Raw genomic sequence first — 24,237 nt, 5'->3', positions numbered from 1 at the left:
CGCTGTCTCTCTCTGTTAGTCATCTCTTTGTTTTCTGTCTCATGCAAATGTCCTTTCGTGCCAGTGTACCAGTCAGGGAAACAGTTTCCTGTATGATGGGCTTGGTGGCGTGCTGCAGATGGAAACAGGGAGCTGTCTGTCTGTGGTTTGATGTTCATTGCTAAAAACGGTCATTTCCCCAGACTCTACCATGTTATGTTGAATCATGGGTGCCTTTTTCATGTCCTCACATGCCCCGCAGAGCCCAACAGCTCTACCTTCTGCCGTATTAGTTAAGCTAGTATCCCTCTGATAACTTCCCCACTGGGCAATTCAACATCTATTCCACGTTGGTTCAGCGTAATTTCATTGAAATGACGTGGAAACAACGTTGATTCAACCAGTGTGTGCCCAGTGGGTCCTTTGGGCTGCGGTGGCAGAATATAACACAACCTGTGTCATATTGTACTATTGAGGACCAGAGATTAGTAGAACTGTCTAACATCATCAGAACCACAAATGTAATTCCTTGTACACAACAATTCAAATGCTACTTACACAAGAAAATGGCAAAGGATCCATTTGTTCCATATTGTGGTTTGCACAAACACTGATTTTGTTTCTTTTTGGCTCATTTAATTGAAATCAATTATAGTCAAACAAACAATTATACACCGTGTACAAAACATTAAGAACACCTTCTTAATATTGAGTTGTACCCCGCCCTTTTGCCCTCAAAACAGCTTCAATTCGTCGGGGCATGGACTCTACAAGGTGTCTAATGCGTTCCAGAAGGATGCTGGCCCACGTTGACTCCAATGCTTCCCACAGTCAAGTTGGCTGGATGCCCTTTTGGGTGGTGGACCATTCTTGATACACACGGGAAACTGTTGAGCATCAAAAACAGCAGTGTTGCAGTTCTTAACGCAAACCAGTCCGCTTGGCACCTACTACCATACATCCTTCAAAAGCAGTTAAATGTCTGTCATGCCCATTCCCCATCTGAATGGCACACAAACACAATCCATGTCTCAGTTATCTCAAGGCTGAAAAATCCTTATTTAACCTGTCCCCTCCCCTTCATCAACACTGATTGAAGTGGATTTAACAAATGGCATCATTAAGGGATCATAGCTTTCACCTGGTCAGTTTGTCATGGAAAGATCACGTGTTCCTAACGTTTTGTGCACTCGGTGTAAGGGACGTTATTGTTACTCAGAAATTATTTTATGTGAAATTTATTACCACTGTGCAGCACCTTTCAACACACACACACAGCTCAGTTAGAGAGAGCGGGAGAGAGGTAGTTTCATGTTGACAGTTGAGTATTTATTATAAGCAGACAGACAAACCGACACCCCTCTTGCTGTTACACTACATTTGGCACAGTGAAATAGTGTGACCAGGAACAATTTTACCGCGGGGTGCACATAGCATCACTACATCGCCTCTAACAGGCCTGCTATATGAACCACCTCTGTATTTAACACTGTACACTATACACAATTATTCTTAGAGAGTGTGTGGATGTGTGTGTGTGCGCCTGTGTGTGTACATAAAGTAGTGCACTATATAGGGAAGGGTGCGATTCCCTCCACTAGCTACTGTTGACAATTTACAAAACAGAACATAAAAAGGAAATATCAGTAGAAAAGCAGCAGGAACTAAAAGTCGTTTTGGCTGAAAGAAATGGCTCACACACACACACACACACACACACACACACACACACACACACACAAACACACGGAGTGTGAGAGTGAGGTAGTCTGTACTACATTGAGGACTACTCATCTCTGATTGGGTGAAAGTAGTTGAAATGAACCAGTGGGACGCTGACGCATAAGCAAATGAAACAAACTGTACAAACAAAACAATATTAACCAATCAAATACATCGCCAGTCAAGAAAAGAAACAATACAATACATATCCAGCCAAGAAATAAACACACCGATAAAATATATATAATCAGGGTCAGGCGGTGCGTTTCTTTCACATTGGAGTTTGCAATTTTGGGACTATTCTATTGGTTCCTTTGTACCAGACAAACCAAATAAAGCACCACACAGGTATGTTACGAATGTATTTGACAGATGTACTTGACCCAAGGTATAGTTTTTCTCACTACAGTGGACAGTAATAATAATAGTAACCAGTAGCACCGGTCCATGCTTCAGACTTCTCTACAGACACAACACTTTGTAACCAATCAACACAGGCTTTATACAACACACCTAAACCGTAGAGTTATCAAGTCTGTATCTCTGCACAGAAAGAGAAGCCTTTAAAGTCCTCCTGGTTGATCTGCCTGATAACAGCCTCGTCTGTGGGAGTTAACACTGGGTCTTCTCTGGTGAAGTCCTGGTCAAAGTTATTCACGTCACGCCTCGTCTTCTACAGAGAGAGAAGAGAGAGAGCAGGAGAGAGAGAGAGAGAGAGCAGGAGAGAGAGAGAGAGCAGGAGAGAGAGAGAGCAGGAGAGAGAGAGAGAGAGCAGGAGAGAGAGAGAGAGAGAGAGAGCAGGAGAGAGAGAGAGCAGGAGAGAGAGAGAGAGAGCAGGAGAGAGAGAGCAGGAGAGAGAGAGAGAGAGAGCAGGAGAGAGAGAGAAGAGATAGAGAGAGAGAGAGAGAGAGCAGGAGAGAGAGAGAAGAGATAGAGAGAGAGAGAGAGAGAGAGCAGGAGAGAGAGAGAGAGAGAGAGAGAGCAGGAGAGAGAGAGAGAGAGCAGGAGAGAGAGAGAGCAGGAGAGAGAGCAGGAGAGAGAGCAGGAGAGAGAGAGAAGAGAGAGAGCAGGAGAGAGAGAGAGAGCAGAGAGAGAGCAGGAGAGAGAGAGAAGAGAGAGAGCAGGAGAGAGAGAGAGAGCAGGAGAGAGAGAGCAGGAGAGAGAGAGAGAGCGGGAGAGAGAGAGAGAGCAGGAGAGAGAGAAAGAGAGAGAGAGAGAGCAGGAGAGAGAGAGCAGGAGAGAGAGAGAGAGAGAGAGCGAGCAGGAGAAAGAATGAGAGAGAGAGAGAGAGAGAAGGCAGAGTCAACCAGGAGACACGTGTTTGTGTGTGTGCAGGTGCGTGTGCTTGTGACTTACAATGCGTGGTTTGAAGGGGGGTTTGAGTCGTCTCTGCTCCAGCAGGGTCCAATCGATGTCTTTGAAGAATGAGTGTTTCTTAATGGCCTCGTCACAGCCCTGAGACAACACACACCCTAACCTCTGGGCTGGAGCCTTTGTCATAAACTACACACACGCATACACACACACGCGTGCGCACGCACGCACACACACACACACACACACAGTAAGGGAGAGATCAGTACAGACACAAAGATGTTAGAGAAAGACAGAAAGAGTGAGAAAGAGAGAAATAGAGAAAAACAGAAAGGGAGATATTCGTTCACACAGATGTAAGAGGGATGGATGGAGGGATGAGATAGACAAAGGTGTATAATGATGGAGGGATGGTACGTACAGCTCTGAGGATGGATACAGCCTCCTTGCTGAGCCAGACAGGGTAGAGGACATCGTCATGGAGGATAGACTCAAACAGATCGTCTTCGTTGTCTGCTTCAAACGGAGGCTGGCCAGCCAACATCTCATACATTAACACTCCCAGAGCCCACCAGTCCACTGATGGACCGTACTCCAACTCCTGCAGGATCTACACACGCACGCACGCACGCACGCACGCACGCACGCACGCACGCACACACGCACACACACACACACACACACACACACACACACACACAATCATCGTTCGCTTTAACATCTGAGGCTTTAAAAACACTGTAGGGGGCAGAAATGTGTGTAACACTGGCTCAGCTCACCTCAGGGGCTATGTAGTCAGGCGTGCCACAGAATGTGGTGGTGGTGACTCCATTGATGATGCCCTCCTTACACATGCCAAAGTCTGCCAGCTTACAGTGTCCCTCTGCATCCAACAATATGTTATCTAACTTCAGATCCCTGAGAGAGGGAGAGAGAGAGGACATGGTTGCCACCAACAACCAAAAAACATAACACTGGTACAACAACAGCAGTTGCCACGATATAATTCTCATGTTGTGCCGGCACGTGTGGGCTGTGGCTCAAGGTCAGGGGTTAAAGGTCGGACGTTACCTGTAAATGACCCCGTTGCGGTGCAGGAACATGAGTGCAGAGGTAACTTCAGCGGCGTAGAAGCGCGAGCGAGCCTCGTCAAACTTCCTGGAGCGTTGGATCTGAAACATCAGGTCACCTCCATTCACGTACTCCATCACGAAGAACAGACGGTCCTGGAGAAGCAGGGAGAGGGTTGGGGTGTGAGTGTATATGTGTGTGTGTAGTGTGTACCCGGGTCTGGAAGCAGCAGTAGAGCTGGCAGAGATAGGGGTGTGTGTGTGTGTAGTGTGTACCCGGGTCTGGAAGCAGCAGTAGAGCAGGCAGAGGTAGGGGTGTGTGCGTGTGTAGTGTGTGTAGTGTGTACCCGGGTCTGGAAGCAGCAGTAGAGCTGGCAGTGGTAGGGGTGTGTGTAGTATGTAGTGTGTACCCGGGTCTGGAAGCAGCAGTAGAGCTGGCAGAGGTAGGGGTGTGTGTAGTGTGTACCCGGGTCTGGAAGCAGCAGTAGAGCTGGCAGAGGTAGGGGTGTGTGCGTGCCAGGGCCAGGATTCGCTTCTCTGTCAGGGTGCAGTCCACATCGTCATCCTGCTGGATCACATCCTTCTTCAACACCTTCACTGCAAACACCTCCTCACTGCCTTTCAGCTCTGCTAACATCACCTGCAGAGGGAGTGGGGGGAGGGGGGGGAGAGAAAAAGAGAGAGACTTTACACTTCCTCACAGCCCTTAAACACCAGCTCCCTCCCCATGTCCATTCTCCGTCCCTTCCTCCTCTTTCCCTCCTCCTAGGGCTGTTACGGTGGCCAGTTGAGTCACGGGAACTAGGGTTCTCCAAAACTGCACTCTGATGCCGCTGATGGTCATTAGTAGCCTACCTGACCTCGCTAATGGCCAGACGCTAATGGCCTGGTACTCAGCGCTCTATTGTCCCTCTAATCACACTGACATCAATGCAAATACAATCAAAAATCACATCAAACACTTCATCAGAGTTTGAGCAAAATCGGATCACCTGTTGAGCAGCGAGAGCCAGCTCCTCATAGCTGGTTGATGGAATTCAATTATCGTTCCTATAAGCACATGTTGTGCAATATTTCTATAGGCTATGCTATGTAATTGTGTGACAAAACAGAGTTTTGATGGCCTCCACTAAAAAGAGGAGGATCCCATCAGCTTTCTATAAGCTAGGCCTACTATATTCATTTCTCAACTGTCCTAATATTAAGCACGTGGCTTTGCTTTACAACAGAGTAGCCTACCTTGATGGCATGAAAATGGGATGTGGGAAAAGCTATTCAAGTGCATACGGATGACATGCATTTTTGTCCATCAGTAAATTGGCATTGTGTTGCGTGACAAAACTGCACATGTTAGACTGGCCTTTTATTGTCCCCAGCACGAGGTGCACCTGTGTAATGATCCTGCTGTTTAATCAGCTTCTTGATATGCCACACCTGTCCGGTGGATGTATTATCTTGGCAAAGGAGAAATGCTCACTAACAGCAATGTAAACAAATTTGTGCACATAATTTGAGAGAAATACACTTTTTGTGCATATGAAACACTTCTGGGATCTTTTATTTCAGCTCATGAAACATGGGACCGACACTTTACATGTTGCGTTTATATTTTTTGTTCAGTATAATTTCACACATGTATTATTTAGTATATGTAAAGACAAGATTGAATTGAGAATAGTGGGTGAGAATATTTTCACATGTGAATGACGCCCAGCGTGTGCAGCCTTAAGGCCAGAAACAGCACGATCCATAGGCCTATATGTTTTGATAAGGTTTGTATCACAACTCAAGTGGCCAAATAACTCCCAAGTGTAACCTAAAGGCCTAGGAACAGGGTTGGAGGGCCCACGCATAATAGAGAGACAGGTGATTGTATACAAATGTAAGAAAGGTTTAAAATGATTATGTTTCAGTCAAACATTATATCTGTTTGGGCTTCTTGCGGTCAATCTTCAGTCTACAAATGATTTGTAATTACAGTACCAGTCAAAAGTTTGGACACACCTACTCATTCAAGTGTTTTTCCTCATTTTGACTATTTTCTACATTGTAGAATAATAGTGAAGACATCAAAACTATGAAATAACACATATGGAATCATGTAGCAACCAAAAAAGCATTGGAGCAACCTTTCATGTGACTTTTTTCAAATCATCATTAGAGTAGCATCATGCAGCCTTAGAATGTGTTAGAAATCAAAACATATAGCCCAACGTTTGTATCACAAGTAAAGTTGCATAAATAACTCTAAATGAAGCATATAGGAGACCTGTTTCTTTGTTAACCGCTCAACACAGAATAGCTGCATGTGCGCACTACCTGAGAAAAATATCCTTTCTATTTTATTCAGCTATGTTCAATTGTATTGTTCTTACTATAAAATCATATAAAATAATAATGCCACGGGAATTATAAGCTAATATTGTCTGCTAAATCAACTAGTGGAGCCCGTAGCCATATGGCATAGCCAGATCAGGGCCAAACATAAGAACGACTCAGAATACGCTATTTTGTTCATCTGAAATAGGCTACATTTCCTTCACATCATGTTTTCTTTAGACCTGCCTAAAGTAAATGACGGATTTATTGCGATGGTGTAGGATCGGGATGGGCAACTCCGGTCCTCTGAGGCCTGATTTGGTGTCACACCTTCTGCCCTGGACCCAGCTAACACACACTCCAATAATCGCCTAATTATGATCTTCAGATGAGAAGGCAATTAGTTTAACCGGCGGTGTCCACTAGGGATGGGGGAAAAGTGGAGCTGCCCATCTCTGGTGTAGGCTGTATTAAATGGATTTATTACGTTGTTTTTTACATTTTATGTAGATGTTCAAAAGGTCTGCATCGGTGGCTCGCAGGCAGTGCCCGCAGATGTTAAATGTGTTTACGTTAATTTAACGGTCAATTAACCATGTGACCGGCAGTTATTTACATGACAGTTACCGGCTGACAAAATGTCACGACCGCCACAGACCTACGCTCCTCCCTCGCCCTCCTTCTCACCTTCCCGAAGCTTCCTTTCCCCAGGACCTTAATGAAACTGAAGTCTTTGAGCGTCCTCTTCACTGCTCCGTTCTCCCGCGAGGTAGAGGAGGCGTAGGAGGAGGTGGAGGAAGAGGGAGATCCTTGCATCTCTAGCGACGTCCCCTGTTGTAGCCGCTCCAACTCGGACAGCTCTGCGCACACACACACACACACACACACACACACACACACACATAAAGGAAGTCAGACAACTCTGTGTCTTCGAGTATGTTTGTGACCATGTGTGTGTGTGTGTGTGTGTGTGTGTGTGTGAGCGTGTGTGTGTTTGTGTATTACCTTGCTGTGAGGGGGAGGTGAGGGGAAGCTCGTCTGAGAGTTCTGAAGGTGACTGGGAGTCTAACCCTGGGGGTAACTAGAGAGAGAGAGGGGAAAGAGACGGTTATCGTCAACATTGTCATCGTTGCCATCGTCAGTGTGTGTGTATACCTTTTTCCTGCGCTGTGCGGTAGTGGAGATCTTGTCAGGGGTGACTCCCATTTCAGCCAGGACTTTGGCGATGCCTTTGGCATCCACCCCGCAGTTGGGAGCTACGTTGGCCTCACACCTCTTGTGGACATTCATCTTACACACTACACACACACACACACACACACACACACACACACACACACACACACACACACACACACACACACACACACACACACACACACACACACACACACACACACACACACACACACACACACACACACACACACACACACACACACACACACACACACACACACACACACACACACACACGTCATAGTTAGGAGCTACATTAGACTTACACCGTCTGTTGACAATGAACACCCACCTTGCATACTACCACACACGCACACGCACACACACACTCACACACACTCACACACGCACGCACACACACTTACACACACACACACGCACACTCACACACACACACTCACACGCACACTCACGCACACACTCACGCACCCTCACACACGCACACTCACACACACGCACACACGCACACACTCACACACACACACACACTCACACACACACGCACACGCACACTCACACACTCACACAGGTGCCATACCCTTGCATTGCAGACCCTGCCTCATTAGTCCCCATAGTAAAGATCCACAGTGGTCACAGAAGGTAGGGGCCTTGTAGTTGTGGTTGCTGAACTTATGAGGCATGTTGACACTAAACCTCTGGGCACCAACCTGGAGAGAGGGAGGAGTGAAGGAGGGAGAAAGGGAAGGAGGGTGGGAGAGTTAGGGAGAGTTTGGAGCTGTGATTGGAATCTACACCTAGTATATAGGAGCATCTCTCTGCACACAGTTATGCCCAGTGCACAGAGGAATTTAGGCCTATAGTTTATAATTGACAGAAGTTTGTGTTTCCAAACCAAATGACATCATGGTGGCCATAACTCTATGGTGGCCATGTTGACCAATAACAGTCCACAATACCTCCTCCGGTGTATCCTCCTGCTTCTTCATCCCGGCACACTTGGTGATGATGTGCTCATGGCAGCGCTTGTGGACCACACACGTGCACACTGCAACAAACACACAATTACACACTTCCACAATTGCACACTTTTAAGTGGACACTGAACAACACACAATATGAATACAACAGAAAGACAACTCAATAATGTCTCGATTCATTCTAGAATGCTCAGGTATCACTAGAACCAGCATAATAATTCAAGAACCCACACAGAAAGACAGACACAGACGACTTGTACTCACCCTGGCATTGGTAACCCTGCTTTCCCAGTACTCCCCTATCCAATCAAAGAGAGAGGGTGAGAAAGAGAGAAAGTCAGCATTTTGTAGAGAAAACAGGGATATTGGCGGCAGGTAGCCTAGCGGTTAAGAGCATTGGGCCAGAAACCGAAAGGCAGCTGGTTTGAATTCCTGAGCCAACTAGGTGAAAAATCTGCCGATGTGCCCTTTAGCAAGTCACTTAACCCTAATTGCTCCTGAAAGTAGCTCTGGATAAGAGTGTCTACTAAGTGACTAAAATGTAAATACACTACATCCCCAAAAGTATATGGACACGCTTTCAAATTAGTGCTACAGCATACAATGACATTCTAGACGATTCTGTGCATCGAACTTTGTGGCAGTGGTTTAGGGAAGGCCCTTTCCTGTTTCAGCATGACAATGCCCCCGTGCACAAAGCGAGCTTCATACACGAATGGTTTGTACAGATCAGTGTGGAAGAACTTGACTGGCATGCACAGAGCCCTGACCTCAACCCCATCAAACTTCTTTGGGATTAATTGGAATGCCCACTGTGAGCCAGGCCTAATTGTCCAACCTCACTAATGCTCTTGTGGCTGAATGGAAGTAAGTCCCCGCAGCAATGTTCCAACATCTAGTGGAAAGCCTTCCTAGAAGAGTAGAGGCTGTTATAGCATGTCCCCATACTTATGGTCATGTAGTGTATTCTATGATAATTACTGGGGCTGATTTCTGAGCTGCTTAATCTGGGTCTCACCAGCAGAGGAAGCTCTAGGATGGAACAGAGGGCTGATGCTGTGTGTGTATGTGTTTCTCACCAGATGAAGTCTCGGCAGTGTGAGCAGTAGGTCGGTTGCCGTAGATACGTAGCCATGAACTTGTGTCCGTTAACCTGGTGAACACGCCTCCGGACGGCCCCCTGCCGCCGCCGAGGACCAATCCGCTCTCGGAACACACGCTCCTCATTCTCATTGGCTGCCGAGGCTAACGAACAGACAGGCAGCATTAAAGAAGGGTCCAATTCGCAAATCCCAAATCACTCCATGCACCATATTACTTATCCTGTAAGATCTCCACCAGTGCCTAAGGGAGGTCAGGGGTAGGGGTAGAGGCTCGGGTCCGATTGTGGATTGGGCACACGAGATCGTTCCTAAAAGTACAGTATCTTTCTCCCTCGCTTTCTCCGTCCTCCTCTACCTCTCTTTATGTCTTTCTGTGTGGGCACTACAACAAAGGACAGAATATGAAGAAATGTACATTTTCTTCTCTTCCAGTCCCATCGTTTTACCTCCATCCATCTCTCCCTCTCTCTGTGTCCCTAGGACCGAATTAGCCCTATGAGACAAGAGAACCACCTCCACTCCTCCTACTCTCTCTGTCTGTCGCTCTCTTGCTCTCTCTAGGTTGTCTTGCAGAGGTGGTTACTGTGTGTGTGTACAGTATGTGTGTGTGTGTGTGTGTGTGTGTGTGTGTGTGTGTGTGTGTGTGTGTGTGTGTGTGTGTGTGTGTGTGTGCGCATACGTGCGTGCATTTGTGCGTGCATTGTTGCGTGTGTGTGTGCGTGTTTGAGAGAGAAAACAAGAAAGTGGAGCAGCTAAACAGGCCATTACTGAGATCAGTGTGTTTTACATAATACATCATCCATCTGTTCACACACACCACACAGAGGGGCGGGGTTAGGCAGGTGTGAGTGATTGCCGTGGAGACGGGTGTACTATGAACTCACAGAACACTTACTGACCAATCACAGCACACACACACAAGCACACGCAATCACAGAGGATCTCAAATAAGGAAAAGTGAGAGAGGAGTGATGGGGGGGGGAAATGTAAAGAAGAGCTCAACAACCAGGGTAAAGGGAGCGAAGAAGAGCGGATGGTGAAGTAGAGGTAGAAGAATTATAGGAGGATACGCAGCAGAAGAAAGAGAGATGATGGAGGGGGGGAAGGGAGGGGACGAGAGAAGGCCCCTGAGCAGCACAGAACAGATTGCAGAGAAAATAACTCCTAAAAATACCTCCTCTTTCTCTCCTCACTCACTTACCCTTCTCTCTCTCTCACTCACCATTCTCTCTCTCTCTCTCTCTCATTCTTTTTGACTCTCCAGTTCTTGCCCATCCTTATATTCAAATATATTACAAATGAATAATACGCATATATTAGCATAAATTAGCTAGCTGAACTGGGAGGAAGTTCAGGTGTGAGGGGGGGTCAGGGAAGCAGCTGCACAAATTAACCAATGATTAAACGCCACAACATCTACATTGTCAGGCATCAGACTGCAATATCATATTGATCTAGTCACTGACATGTTGAGGGGGATCGAGAGGGAGAGAGAGAGAGAGAGAGAGAGAGAGGGAGAGAGAGAGGGAGAGAGAGAAAGAGTCAAAGCTTGTGTGAGACGGGGTGTAGGACAAAGGGGTGAGAATCGATTGAGAGTCACACACACACACACACACACGCACACACAGAGCTCTGCTGACTGGCCTTCCAACAATAGCCCTAGGGCTGGTGTCTGACCTCGCTCTCTATGGGTAGAACAGTAGGTTGTGGGGGGAGCAGAGGATGGTGGGTAGAACAGGAGGCTGTGGGTGAAGCAGAGGGTTGTGGGTAGAGTAGTTTTACCTTCAGTAGAAGATCCTGACAGATCGATAATCACATAGACCTTCCCCTCTGGTTCTAAATCAACCTGGAGAGAGAAAGACAGTCTGTTTTGATGTACAACACACTGTATGCACACACACCCACACACACATACCAATGACATCAAAGAATAGTAGCATAGTCCAACCGTTATGACGGAAATGTATCTCCAACATCCAGACATTCAAAAACATATTATTGAGAGGAGAACCTATAGCTCCTGGAGACAGGTAAGTGTTGTCAGTTAATTCTCACATGTTTTATTACCCACACCAGGATTTGAACCTGCTTCTGTAACCTAGGCTACCTGCCACCCTTCATAGCGTCAATGGCAGCTGGCCTCACACAAGTATTTTACATTTTCCAAGGGGGGGAGGAGAGAGAGAGAGAGTGAGTAGGAGGGAGAGAGAGTGATAGAGAGAGAGTGATAGAGAGTGATAGAGAGAGAGAGAGAGAGTAGGAGAGAGAGAGAGTGATATAGAGTGATAGTGTGATAGTGTGATAGTGATAGAGAGGGATGGAGTGATAGAGGGTGATAGAGTGATAGTGATAGAGAGTGATAGAGAGAGAGTGATAGAGAGTGAGAGAGAGAGTGATAGAGTGTGATAAAGTCATAGTGATAGAGAGTGATAGAGAGAGAGTGATAGAGTGATAGAGAGGGATGGAGTGATAGAGTGTGATAGAGTGATAGTGATAGAGAGTGATAGAGAGTGATGGAGTGATAGAGTGTGATAGAGTGATAGTGATAGAGAGGGATAGAGATTTAGAGAGGGATGGAGTGATAGAGTGTGATAGAGTGATAGAGAGTGATAGTGATAGAGAGGGATGGAGTGATAGAGTGTGATATAGAGTGATAGAGAGGGATGGAGTGAGAGTGTGATATAGTGATAGAGAGTGATAGAGAGTGATAGAGAGGGATGGAGTGATAGAGTGTGATAGAGTGATAGAGAGTGATAGAGTGTGATAGAGTGATAGTGATAGAGAGGGATGGAGTGATAGAGTGTGATATAGTGATAGAGAGTGATCGAGAGAGAGAGTGATAGAGAGTGATAGAGAGGGATGGAGTGATAGAGTGTGATATAGTGATAGAGAGTGATCGAGAGAGAGAGTGATAGAGAGTGATAGAGAGGGATGGAGTGATAGAGTGTGATAGAGTGTGATATAGTGATAGTGATAGAGAGGGATGGAGTGATAGAGAGTGATAGAGTGTGATAGAGTGTGATAGAGTGATAGTGATAGAGTGTGATATAGTGATAGTGATAGAGTGTGATAGTGATAGAGAGGGATGGAGTGATAGAGTGTGATATAGTGACAGAGAGTGATCGAGAGAGAGAGTGATAGAGAGTGATAGAGAGGGATGGAGTGATAGAGTGTGATATAGTGATAGAGAGTGATCGAGAGAGAGAGTGATAGAGAGTGATAGAGAGGGATGGAGTGATAGAGTGTGATAGAGTGTGATATAGTGATAGAGAGTGATAGTGATAGAGAGGGATGGAGTGATAGAGTGTGATAGAGTGGTAGTGATAGAGTGTGATATAGTGATAGAGTGTGATAGTGATAGAGAGGGATGGAGTGATAGAGTGTGATATAGTGATAGAGAGTAATCGAGAGAGAGAGTGATAGAGAGTGATAGAGAGGGATGGAGTGATAGAGTGTGATAGAGTGATAGTGATAGAGACTGATAGAGAGGGATAGAGATTTAGAGAGTGATAGAGAGTGATAGAGAGAGAGAGTGATAGAGAGTGAAAGAGAGGGATGGAGTGATAGAGTGTGATAGAGTGATAGTGATAGAGAGTGATAGAGAGGGATGGAGTGAGAGTGTGATATAGTGATAGAGAGTGATCGAGAGAGAGAGTGATAGAGAGTGATAGAGAGGGATGGAGTGATAGAGTGTGATATAGTGATAGAGAGTGATCGAGAGAGAGAGTGATAGAGAGTGATAGAGACGGATGGAGTGATAGAGTGTGATATAGTGATAGAGAGTGATAGTGATAGAGAGGGAGGGAGTGATAGAGTGATAGTGATAGAGAGTGATAGAGAGGGATGAAGTGAGAGTGTGATATAGTGAGAGAGTGATAGAGAGTGATAGAGAGGGATGGAGTGATAGAGTGTGATAGAGTGATAGTGATAGAGAGTGATAGAGTGTGATAGAGTGATAGAGAGTGATCAAGAGAGAGAGTGATAGAGAGTGATAGAGAGGGATGGAGTGATAGAGTGTGATAGAGTGATAGTGATAGAGAGTGATAGAGATTTAGAGTGATAGAGAGTGATAGAGAGAGAGAGTGATAGAGAGGGATGGAGTGATAGAGTGTGATAGTGATAGAGAGGGATGGAGTGAGAGTGTGATATAGTGATAGAGAGTGATCGAGAGAGAGAGTGATAGAGAGTGATAGAGAGGGATGGAGTGATAGAGTGTGATAGAGTGATAGTGATAGAGAGTGATAGAGATTTAGAGAGTGATAGAGAGTGATAGAGAGAGAGTGATAGAGTGATAGAGAGGGATGGAGTGATAGAGTGTGATAGAGTGATAGTGATAGAGAGTGATAGAGAGTGATAGTGTGATAGAGAGAGAGTGATAGAGAGGGATAGAGAGGGATGGAGTGATAGAGTGTGATAGAGTGATAGTGATAGAGAGTGATAGAGAGGGATAGAGAGTGATAGTGTGATAGAGTGATAGTGATAGAGAGTGATAGAGAGGGATGGAGGGATAGAGTGTGATAGAGTGATAGTGATAGAGAGTGATAGAGAGGGATAGAGATTTAGAGAGGGATGGAGTGATAGAGAGTGATAGAGTGATAGCGATAGAGAGGGATGGAGTGATAGTGTGATAGTGTGATATAGTGATAGAGAGTGAGAGTGTGATAGAGTGATAGTGATAGAGAGTGATAGAATGTGATAGAGATAGAGAGTGATAGAGAGGGATGGAGTGTGATAGAGTGTGATAGTGATAGAAAGGGATGGAGTGATAGAATGTGATAGAGTTATAGTGATAGAGAGTGATAGAGAGGGATGGAGTGATAGAGTGATAGTGATAGAGAGTGATATAGAGTATGATAGAGTGATAGTGATAGAGAGTGATAGAGAGTGATAGAGAGGGATAGAGATTTAGAGAGGGATGGGGGTTAAATCCTAGGTTAAGCTCTGGACAGCCGTAGATCCTCTTACGCAACGCTCTGCCTGTCATACAGCAGATCTGCCACCACACACAGACACACAGAACAATACATATGTAGACCTAATATAAACACACACACATACACACACACACACACACACACACATACAACAATATGGCTAAGTTAGAATCACACATTCAGAGACATTGCCTGGCTGAGACTTTAAGTACTTTACTGTCGCCATGGACATGGAAAAATTAGTTCACCTCATTAATCCGGTTAGCCAATTAGAATGCAGGGATACAGCCCTAGCCACACACACACACTGTATCATTGAGTGTGATCTGTAAGTGTCTGGTGTCTAGGGAACCTAAAGTAGGTTGGAGACTGAGGCCAGCATTAAATACACATCTGAGTTCTCACTACCTGACACACACACACACACACACTGGCAGTTCACACACACACACGGGCAGTTCACACACACACACACACACCTCACGTTACACTTCCACTGTGTCTGCACCCCTTCCTGTCATCATCTCTCTGTCCCTCTTCTTCTCCCTCCAGTTTCAAATGCTATTTATTAATAAAATCACTTTTTAAAAATCACAGTGAAATCCCAATAACATCATATTAAAATGACATGCATTGTTACTGATGACTAGTACATCTCGAGATATAATAGGGAAATTCATTAGTGGGTACATTTGTAATAATGGCAACAGAAATGTTGATACGTTGTTTAAATAGATCAATTAAAATGTCTGAATAAAGATCCATCCGTTCCCTCTCTCTGGAGAGTTTGGGTTCGATGACAGCCTCCAACATCAAAGACAAATTCTCAGAATTGAGATTTCAGCATTTTCAGCAAACACACACACTTATATACGCACACGTCAACTCACACAGAAAGAGAGTTCTCAAATTTCACCCTATTGCTTCCCTTTCACTAAGGCCATATATGACACACACTAGATACACACACACTAGATACACACACACACACACATTGTATTGTTGATCAGGTTTCCTTTTCCAGTGCGTTTGTGCTTGTGAATGCACTGGCCCATTTGTGTGTGTGTGTGTGTGTTTACAAGGGCATCTTAAGCCCAGTCTGCCCTACTTCTACAGAGGGTCACTGAGGGGCGTAGCCAGTGATGTCACTGCCCGGCAACCATCCAGTTATTACCCAGGAGGCCATAGTCAGTGATGTCACCACAGAGACAGGAGAGGAGGGGAGAGGGTAACTAGCTGTAGCAGTACAGAGAGAGAGTATTGACTTGGCTGGCTCTTCAATAAAAACTGATCGATCATCAGAGTGATCCATTGATCTGTACACTCTGACCTCATACTGGTTGACAGAGCAGGACAGGAAACCCTGGGAGGGAGGGGGGGGGGGGGGGGGGGGTGTTACAGCCTGAATTTAAAAAAGATTACATTTGGATTTTGTGTCACTGGCCTACACACAATACCCCATAATAGAATTATGTTTTTAGAAATATATTGAAAATGAAAAGCTGAAATGTCTTGAGTCAATGAGTATTCAACCCCTTTGCTATGGCAAGCCTAAATACGTTTTGGAGTAAAAATGTGCTTAACAAGTCACATAATAAGTTGCATGGACTCACTCTGTGTGCAATAATAATGTTTAACATGATTTTTGAATGACTACCTCGTCTCTGTACCCCCACGCACACAATTATCTGTAAGGTCCCTCAGTCGAGCAGCGAATTTCAAACAGAGATTCAACCACACAGACCAGGGAAGTTTTCCAATGAAGGGCATTCCTAACTCAGTTGCTGGAGAGGAAGGAAACCGCTCAGGGATTTCACCATGAGGCCAATTGTGACTTTTACAGAGTTTAATGGCTTTGATAGGAAAGAACTGATGATGGATCAACAACATTGTAGTTAATCCACAATACTAACCTAAATGACAAAGTGAAAAGAAGGAAGCCGGTACGGAATAAAAATGACAAAGTGAAAAGAAGGAAGCCGGTACGGAATAAAAATGACAAAACATGCACTAAAGTAAAACTGCAAAAAATGTCCTGAATACACATCACTGAGTACCACTCTATATATTTTCAAGCATGGTGGTGCCTGCATCATGTTATGGGTATATGCTTGTCATCGGCAAGGACTCAGAAGTTTTGGGGGTTATAAAGAAACGGAATAAAGCTAAGCACTGGCAAAATCCTAGAGGAAAACCTGGTTCAGTCTGCTTTCCACCAGACATTGGGAGATTAATTCACCTTTCAGCAGGACAATAACCTAAAACACAAGGACAAATAGACACTGGAGTTGCTTACCAAGACGACATTGAATGTTCCTGAGTGGCCTAGTTACAGTTTTGATTTGAATCAGCTTGAAAATCTATGCCAAGACTTGAAAATGGCTGTCTAGCAATGATCAACAACCAACTTGATAGAGCTTGAAGAATAAAAAATAAATAAAAAAATGTGCAAATATTGTACAATCCAGGTGTGCAAAGCTCTTAGAGACTTACCCAGAAAGACTCACAGCTGTAATCACAGCCAATGGTGATTCTAACAGGTATTGACTCTGGGGTGTGAATACTTATGTAATGAGATATTATATTTGTGTATCTCATGTTCAATACATTTACAAACATTTCTAAAAAACAGGTTTTCACTTTGTCATTATGGGATTTTGTGTGCAGACAATATCAATCCATGTTGAAATCAGGCTGTAACACATCAACATGTGTAATAAATCAAGCAGCATGAACATTTTCTGCAGGCACTGTACATACTCACCAGCCCAGCCCTCAGCAGGCCCCCTCAACCTCTACACGTCACACACAGGTACGGACAGACACAAATGTTACGAAATTAATTTGGCCTGTGTGCCACAAACTCTGTTAGCCTGCAGAGCTAAAGCCTATGCATTAGCTTGAGGAGCTAACGCATATATTAATGTTTCAGGCAAGGATAGTCATGATTCTCTCACACACACACACACACACACACACACACACACACACACACACACACACACACACACACACGTCTTCCTACCCAGGCCTGGTAGTGCGTGCTGCCGTTCTGCAGAATGTCCTCCAGCTGTATGGTGCAGTTTGCCACAAAGTCGTCATATCCAATTGGTGCATCATGGAACACTGACATCTCCAATTTCCGTCCGTCTGTCATCTGGGCTGTAAAGTCCTACAAAAAAAAATAGACTAGAATAATATATATTTTGTCCATTTATAAGTGTGCCACCAATGCTGCCCTGCCCTGGAGAAGTGGATCTGGTACAGTACCTGGTTCCATGCAGGTGAGTTGCTTCTGTTCTTGGTGCAGGTCTGTCCCAGGTGGGTCTGGTCCAGGTTGAGGGTGAGGTAGGGGTCCAGGAGGAATGAGGATGAGTTCTTCCCCCCTGCATGGCGGAGTGCCCAGGGGGTGGGCTTCAAATCCACCGCCTCACACACACGCACCTTCAACACCCCACTGAACACTGGCATGGTGGCGTGTATGTGTGTGCAGATGGTCCGTCTGTCTGTAAGTCTGTTCTTTCTAACTAGTCACCATATTAGATAGGTAATCCTACATCCCAGAATCCATTCAAACAGTCAGACATTTACAACACACTATCACAGATACACACACACATAGCCTACACACACTGCCTCACACACACGGCCATGTTAAAACGTAAACATGGGTAAAAACACCCCTCTTCGCTCTTAATATAGTCTATAGAACACACCCCACAGTCAGGTACCGAGCCTGCTTGCGCCAAACCAGATCGGGCCAGACGACAGACGGTGCCCTCTGTTTGTTTACAGTCCGTCCCGTGCAGATGGCAGAGATAGAGAGGGTTGTCGTTAGCAGAAATAACGAATAACGACGCTATAGAATAGGTCTCGGTGGTGGGAGGAAAGGAGAGAAGCCCGATGATGAATCACAGAGAACGGCTCCGGTCCTGATCATCTGATCAGAGACTGTACCCGGTAGAGCAGCTGCTGTCCCGGGCTCAGGGCGGGGGAGGAGACCTAGACATCCGCGATCCCTCCACGGTGTCTCGTGCCGGCTGTAAGCAGCTCGACTCAGTAAACAGCTCCGACAGAATATGTCTGGTTATTTTTTTTCCCGGGATGTCTGTCTGCTTATCCGGTGGGTCCCACGGTTTACAGTGCTAACCAGTGACAGGCTATCGGTCCCCCTCAATCTGTCTGTCGTTTTCCTCTCTCTCTCTTTCGCTCCCTATATCTCCCCCTGTGCGCGTTCACCCGTTTCTCCAGCCAGCAGCGGTTTCCCAGTGTGAGCGCGAGCTTCAGGAAATGCGCAAAACGCGTCAGCCGCGCCGCTTGCCCTCTGCGCCGGATAAGGGATTGTGTGTGTGTGTGTTTGTGTGTGCAAGATACCACACCCAATATGGTCAATCAGACAGCCTCTCTGCCCAACGAAACGATACACACACACACACAAACGCGTGTAGAAGAGATGGTTCGGTACACTGATGAATAGCCTAATGGTTTGGCTTTAGCTCAGCGGACTAACAGTATTGTGGCGCACTGACTGCGCAGACAACCACGGTTCAAATCCAGTGGTTTACCTAAGGACACAAGAGTGTGTTGATGAAAGCTTGACTGTGTCCTTGCTATGATGTCATACATTATATCCATCTCCGTGTTGTCAGTGATGTCTACTGCCATGCGCGCGCACACATATATATACACACACACAGGGAATCCGCAAAGGGGTTTTAGTTCATCCCATCGCTGTTGGATGAAAACCATGTTACTCAATTTTAGCCTATTTTCCTTTTTTACATGCAGGGATAGGCTATTGAAAGCAGTTGGCTAACTCCGCTCAAATGTAGCCTACTCTGAACATTTCATGACTCTGGGACCAAGAAAATGTAGGCCTATTTGAAATAGCTTCTGAAGTTTTATAATTGTATATTGGTTCATGGAAAAATATGGCCGTTTTTTTGATTTCCTGAAAATGTTCTGTTTTGGAGATTAGATTTTCATCTGCAAGCGATGTAAATGGCCAAGGACATTCTACTGGAGCCATGCATGTGTGCAGTTGCGACCCGTCATTAAGGGCAGATGGGTTTTTCGCCCCACATTTTAATCAACAAAAAAAAAGAAATACACTACCGGTCAAAAGTTTTAGAACACCTACTCATTCAAGGGTTTTTCTTTATTTTTACTATTTTCTACATTGTAGAATAGTAGTGAAGACATCACAACTATGTAATAACACATATGTAATCATGTAGTAACCAAAAAAGTGTTAAACAAATCAAAATAGATTGTATATTTCAGATTCTTCAAATAGCCACCCTTTGCCTTGATGACAGCTTTGCACACTCATGGCATTCTCTCAACCAGTTTCATGAGGTAGTCACCTGGAATACATTTCAATTAACCTCTCTGCGCACTGAACCCGTTAGCGGGATTAAATTCGACAACATACGGTGATCGCTACATAAATAGTCTTTTGTTTGATAAAATCCATTTTTATAGTCTAACACGAAACATTTTGTGAACCGCTTGTGTCGTGAATTCCGTCTCATTCAATTTTCGACGACACATTCGATGTAAATACACACACTAAACGTGACTTTTCCAGTCATGTTTGGTTTCATTGCAATCAACTGGTTTAACAAAACCAAACATGATGGGTCATTTCGCGGGACGTATTGACTGAAAGAAACCGATTTGAAGACAACAAGTAATGACATCATTGTGCACCAATGATATGACCGCTGTTTCATTGATTGACTGTATTTTAACCCAATTACCACTGATCGTCTTGAAATCTAGCTGGGTAGATAGCCAATGAGCTGAGGTAAACGGCAATATGTAATGTTTATGTGTTGGAAGACCAACCCATGTAGTAAACTCCGGCGTAAAGAGGGTCATTCGCCATTGAAGATTCATACTGGAAGGAGCGCATGTTACTCACAGCACTATTTGGTAAAGCGCATCTTCAGCTGTTTATATATAAATCAGTATGGCGACTAAGTCAGGGAAAGCTAAATCTAAGTCTAGATATACAGATGTACACACAATTTTTGAAAAAATTGATCGGGAAAGTGAGACAGAGATTGTTGGAGGACGATTCATTTAGCTAGCATAGCTTTGATTCCCAAATGGAGGAATATTTTTTGAACGGAGAGGACATAGTTTTGGACTGGTAAGTTCTTCTCATGCTAATGCCGTTGTTTGAAATTAATAATATAAAATATTATTTGTTATTTTTAAAAATTTTAGTTGCACTATATAAAAATGTAATGAAATGTGTAAAGTACACGTTGGCTATACATTGTGGGTGAGGGTATGTTTGTATATATGTGTATGACCCATAGCCTATGTTTGTATGTACATGTATGACCCATAGCCTATGTTTGTGTGTGTATATATACATATTGTGGATTAGAGGGAGTATGGCCGAGATGCGTGTGTCTGCCGCTCCACCCCACCCCCACCCCCACATGAAATAGCCTATTTGAGGCTGTTGAGGGGAGGGCAGGCCCACAACAATGGCCAAAGTGAAATGGAGACAGTAGATACATCTGGTCTGTTGTAATATAATAAAGACAGTAGATCTAGCTGGTCTGTCATAACATAATGGAGACAGTAGATCTAGCTGAAATGTCATAATATAAAATAGACAGTAGATCTAGCTGGTCTGTCATAATATAAACGAGACAGTAGATCTAGCAGGTCTATAATAATATATTCAACCTTATGTTCCATGTACTCTATATATATCTGTTAATTATACCGGTTGATACAGAGCTCATATGTGAAACTATTCTAACTGAACATTTTCTTTCACAGTGACACTGACTCCGAATGGGAGCCCCCAGTGCCAAGGTGTCCATCCCCCACTGAAGCTGGTTCATCCAGCCAGACACCTGTTGCCTCAGTGCTACTGGGGCATGGGCCGCAAAAAATGTCCCCATTCCAACTGCAATAAAGGACTACAACGAGAGCATGGGAGGTGTGGACCTGTCAGATGCACTGATAGGCTATTACAATGTTCTCCATAAGATGATGAAATGGTACAAGTGGCGCAGTGGTTAAGGGCGCTGTACTGCAGCGCCAGCTGTGCCATCAGAGTCCTGGGTTCGCGCCCAGGCTCTGTCGTAACCGGCCGCGACCGGGAGGTCCGTGGGACGACGCACAATTGGCCTAGCGTCGCCCGGGTTAGGGAGGGCTTGGTCGGTAGGGGTGTCCTTGTCTCATCGCGCACCAGCGACTCCTGTGGCGGGCTGGGCGCAGTGTACGCTAGCCAAGGTGGCCAGGTGCACGGTGTTTCCTCCGGCGCATTGGTGCGGCTGGCTTCCGGGTTGGATGTGCGCTGTGTTAAAGAAGCAGCGGCTTGGTTGGTTGTGTATCGGAGGACGCATGACTTTCAACCTTCGTCTCTCCCGAGCCCGTACGGGAGTTGTAGCAATGAGACAAGATAGTAGCTACTACAACAATTGGATACTACGAAATTGGGGAGAAAAAGGGGTAAAATTCAAAAAAATATATATATAAATAAATAAATAAAAGAAATGGTACAAGACATTCTATAATTTCATCGACATTGCTGTGGTGAATGCATTCATCCTACACAAGGAAATGACTAAGAGCTGTGGAAAGCTCATCAAGGAGCTTGCTGGCTACAGCACCACTATACCACGTTCTAGCCCCGCTACCTCTGTCCCTTCTGCTCCTGCCACAAGTGGTGTTCATCTGCCCAAATTTATTTCTGCAGGCATGGATGTGCCTTAGGGCCAAAAGGGCACAGCGTGGAGGCGTCGCTGTGTTCTTTGCAAAATTAAGTCCCCCATCACCTGCACCACATGCTTGGTGACCCTCTGCTTTACAGCAGAAAGAGACTGCTATGGCACCTGACATCAGCAGCACAATATTGAGTAGAGGACTGAGGGTCTTCCAAATATTGAAAGTGTTATTTTGTGAATTTATATATATTTTTTTCATGTTTTTTCTCCATTTTTTGGGGTGCGTGTTAGAGTACCATTTTGGTATTTTGTATATAGTTATTCCATTCAAAATGTATAACCACCAATTTGGCCACTTGGGTACATTTGGCCTACTTGTGTGGGACACCTGGGTGACTTCATGATAAATGTCATGTAACACACTCATTTTGGAAGTTATCATTCTGAAACTTTGCACAAGTACTGTTGCCTTCTTATGTTTTTCACTGAAATTGTCCCCATCATTCTATCTGAATGTTTGTTTTGTCTTGTTCATTTTAAAGATGATGATACAACAATAAAAATAAAAAACATGCTTTTTTTCATTATATTATCTAAACCAGATCTATTGTGTTATATTCTCCTACATTCAATTCACATTTACACAGACTTCAGAGTGTTTTCTTTCAAATTAAATCAAGAATATGCATATCCTTGGTTCTGGGCTTGAGCTACAGGCAGTTAGATTTGGGTATGTCTTCAGGCAGAAATTGAAAAAAGTAGGGGGTAGCTGTAAGAGGTTTTAACAGGTGTGCCTTCTTAAAAGTTAATTTGTGTAATTTCTTTCATTCTTAATGCGTTTGAGCCAATCAGTTGTGCTGTGACAAGGTAGGGGGGTATACAGAAGATCGCCCTATTGGGTAAAATACCATCATTACTGTCCATCATTACTGTAAGACATGAAAGTCATGAAAGTCAGTCTGACATGAAAGTCAGTCAATACGGAACATTTCAAGAACTTTGAACGTTTCTTTGAGTGCAGTCGCAAAAACTATGGTGAAACTGGCTCTCATGAGGACCGCCACAGGAATGAAAGACCCAGAGTTAACTCTGCTGCAGAGTGTAAGTTCATTAGAGTTACCAGTCTCAGAAATGACAGCCCAAATAAATGCTTCACAGAGTTCAAGTAACAGACACTTCTCAAAATCAACTGTTCAGAGGAGACTGTGTAAATCAGGCTTTCATAGTCGAATTGCTGCAAAGAAAACACTACTATTTAATTTTTGTATTTTTTTTAATGTATTTAACATGGCAAGTCAGTTAAGAACAAATTCTTATTCACAATGACAGCCTACCCCGGGCCAATTGTGCACCACCCTATGGGACACCCAATCACGGCCGGATGTGGTGCAGTCTGGATTCGAACCTCTTACACTGAGATGCAGTGCCTTAGACCACTGCACCACTTGGGAGCCCAACTAAAGGACACCAATGAGAAAAAGAGACTTGCCTGAGCCAAGAAACATGAGCAAAGGACATTAGACCGATAGAAATGTGTTGTTTGGTCTGGAGTCCAAATTTGAGATTTTTTGGTTCCAACCACCATGTGTTTGTGAGACGCAGTGTGGATGAAGAATTATCTCCACATGTGTATTTCCCACCGTAAGGCATGGAGGAGGTGTGATGGTGTGGGGGAGCTTTGCTGGTGACACTGTCAGTGATTTATTTAGAATTCAAGCCACGCTTAACCAGCATGGCTACCATAGCATTCTGTAGCGATACGCCATCCAATCTGGTTTGGGATTAGTGGGACTATCATTTATTTTTAAACAGGACAATGACCCATCACACCTCCAGGCTGTGTAAGGGCTATTTAACCAAGAAGCAATGTGATGGAGTGCAGCATCAGATGACCTGGCCTCCACAATCACCCGACCTCAAAC

The 24,237-nt window shown here is 44.7% G+C and overlaps 1 protein-coding gene across 1 annotated transcript; it reads right to left on the bottom strand.

Moving 5' to 3' along the window:
* Positions 1 to 1,286: 1,286 nt before the first annotated feature.
* On the bottom strand, positions 1,287 to 18,926 carry LOC139376595 (protein kinase C epsilon type-like). The gene is made up of 16 exons (XM_071119370.1): positions 17,889 to 18,926; positions 17,644 to 17,790; positions 11,467 to 11,530; positions 9,661 to 9,826; positions 8,846 to 8,880; positions 8,561 to 8,649; positions 8,182 to 8,311; positions 7,560 to 7,702; positions 7,410 to 7,485; positions 7,092 to 7,264; positions 4,552 to 4,725; positions 4,087 to 4,241; positions 3,795 to 3,933; positions 3,437 to 3,625; positions 3,058 to 3,204; positions 1,287 to 2,374 (listed from the first exon to the last, which is right to left on the bottom strand). Exons 1-16 carry the CDS (start codon positions 18,087 to 18,089, stop codon positions 2,231 to 2,233), a joined length of 2,172 nt encoding a protein of 723 aa, XP_070975471.1. The 5' UTR covers positions 18,090 to 18,926; the 3' UTR covers positions 1,287 to 2,230.
* Positions 18,927 to 24,237: the final 5,311 nt, after the last annotated feature.

The sequence above is a fragment of the Oncorhynchus clarkii genome, chromosome 20, assembly GCF_045791955.1.
Source record: "Oncorhynchus clarkii lewisi isolate Uvic-CL-2024 chromosome 20, UVic_Ocla_1.0, whole genome shotgun sequence".
NCBI lineage: Eukaryota > Metazoa > Chordata > Actinopteri > Salmoniformes > Salmonidae > Oncorhynchus > Oncorhynchus clarkii.
The sequence above is the reverse complement of the archived record's forward strand: the minus strand, read 5'-3'. Positions and strand labels throughout refer to the sequence as shown.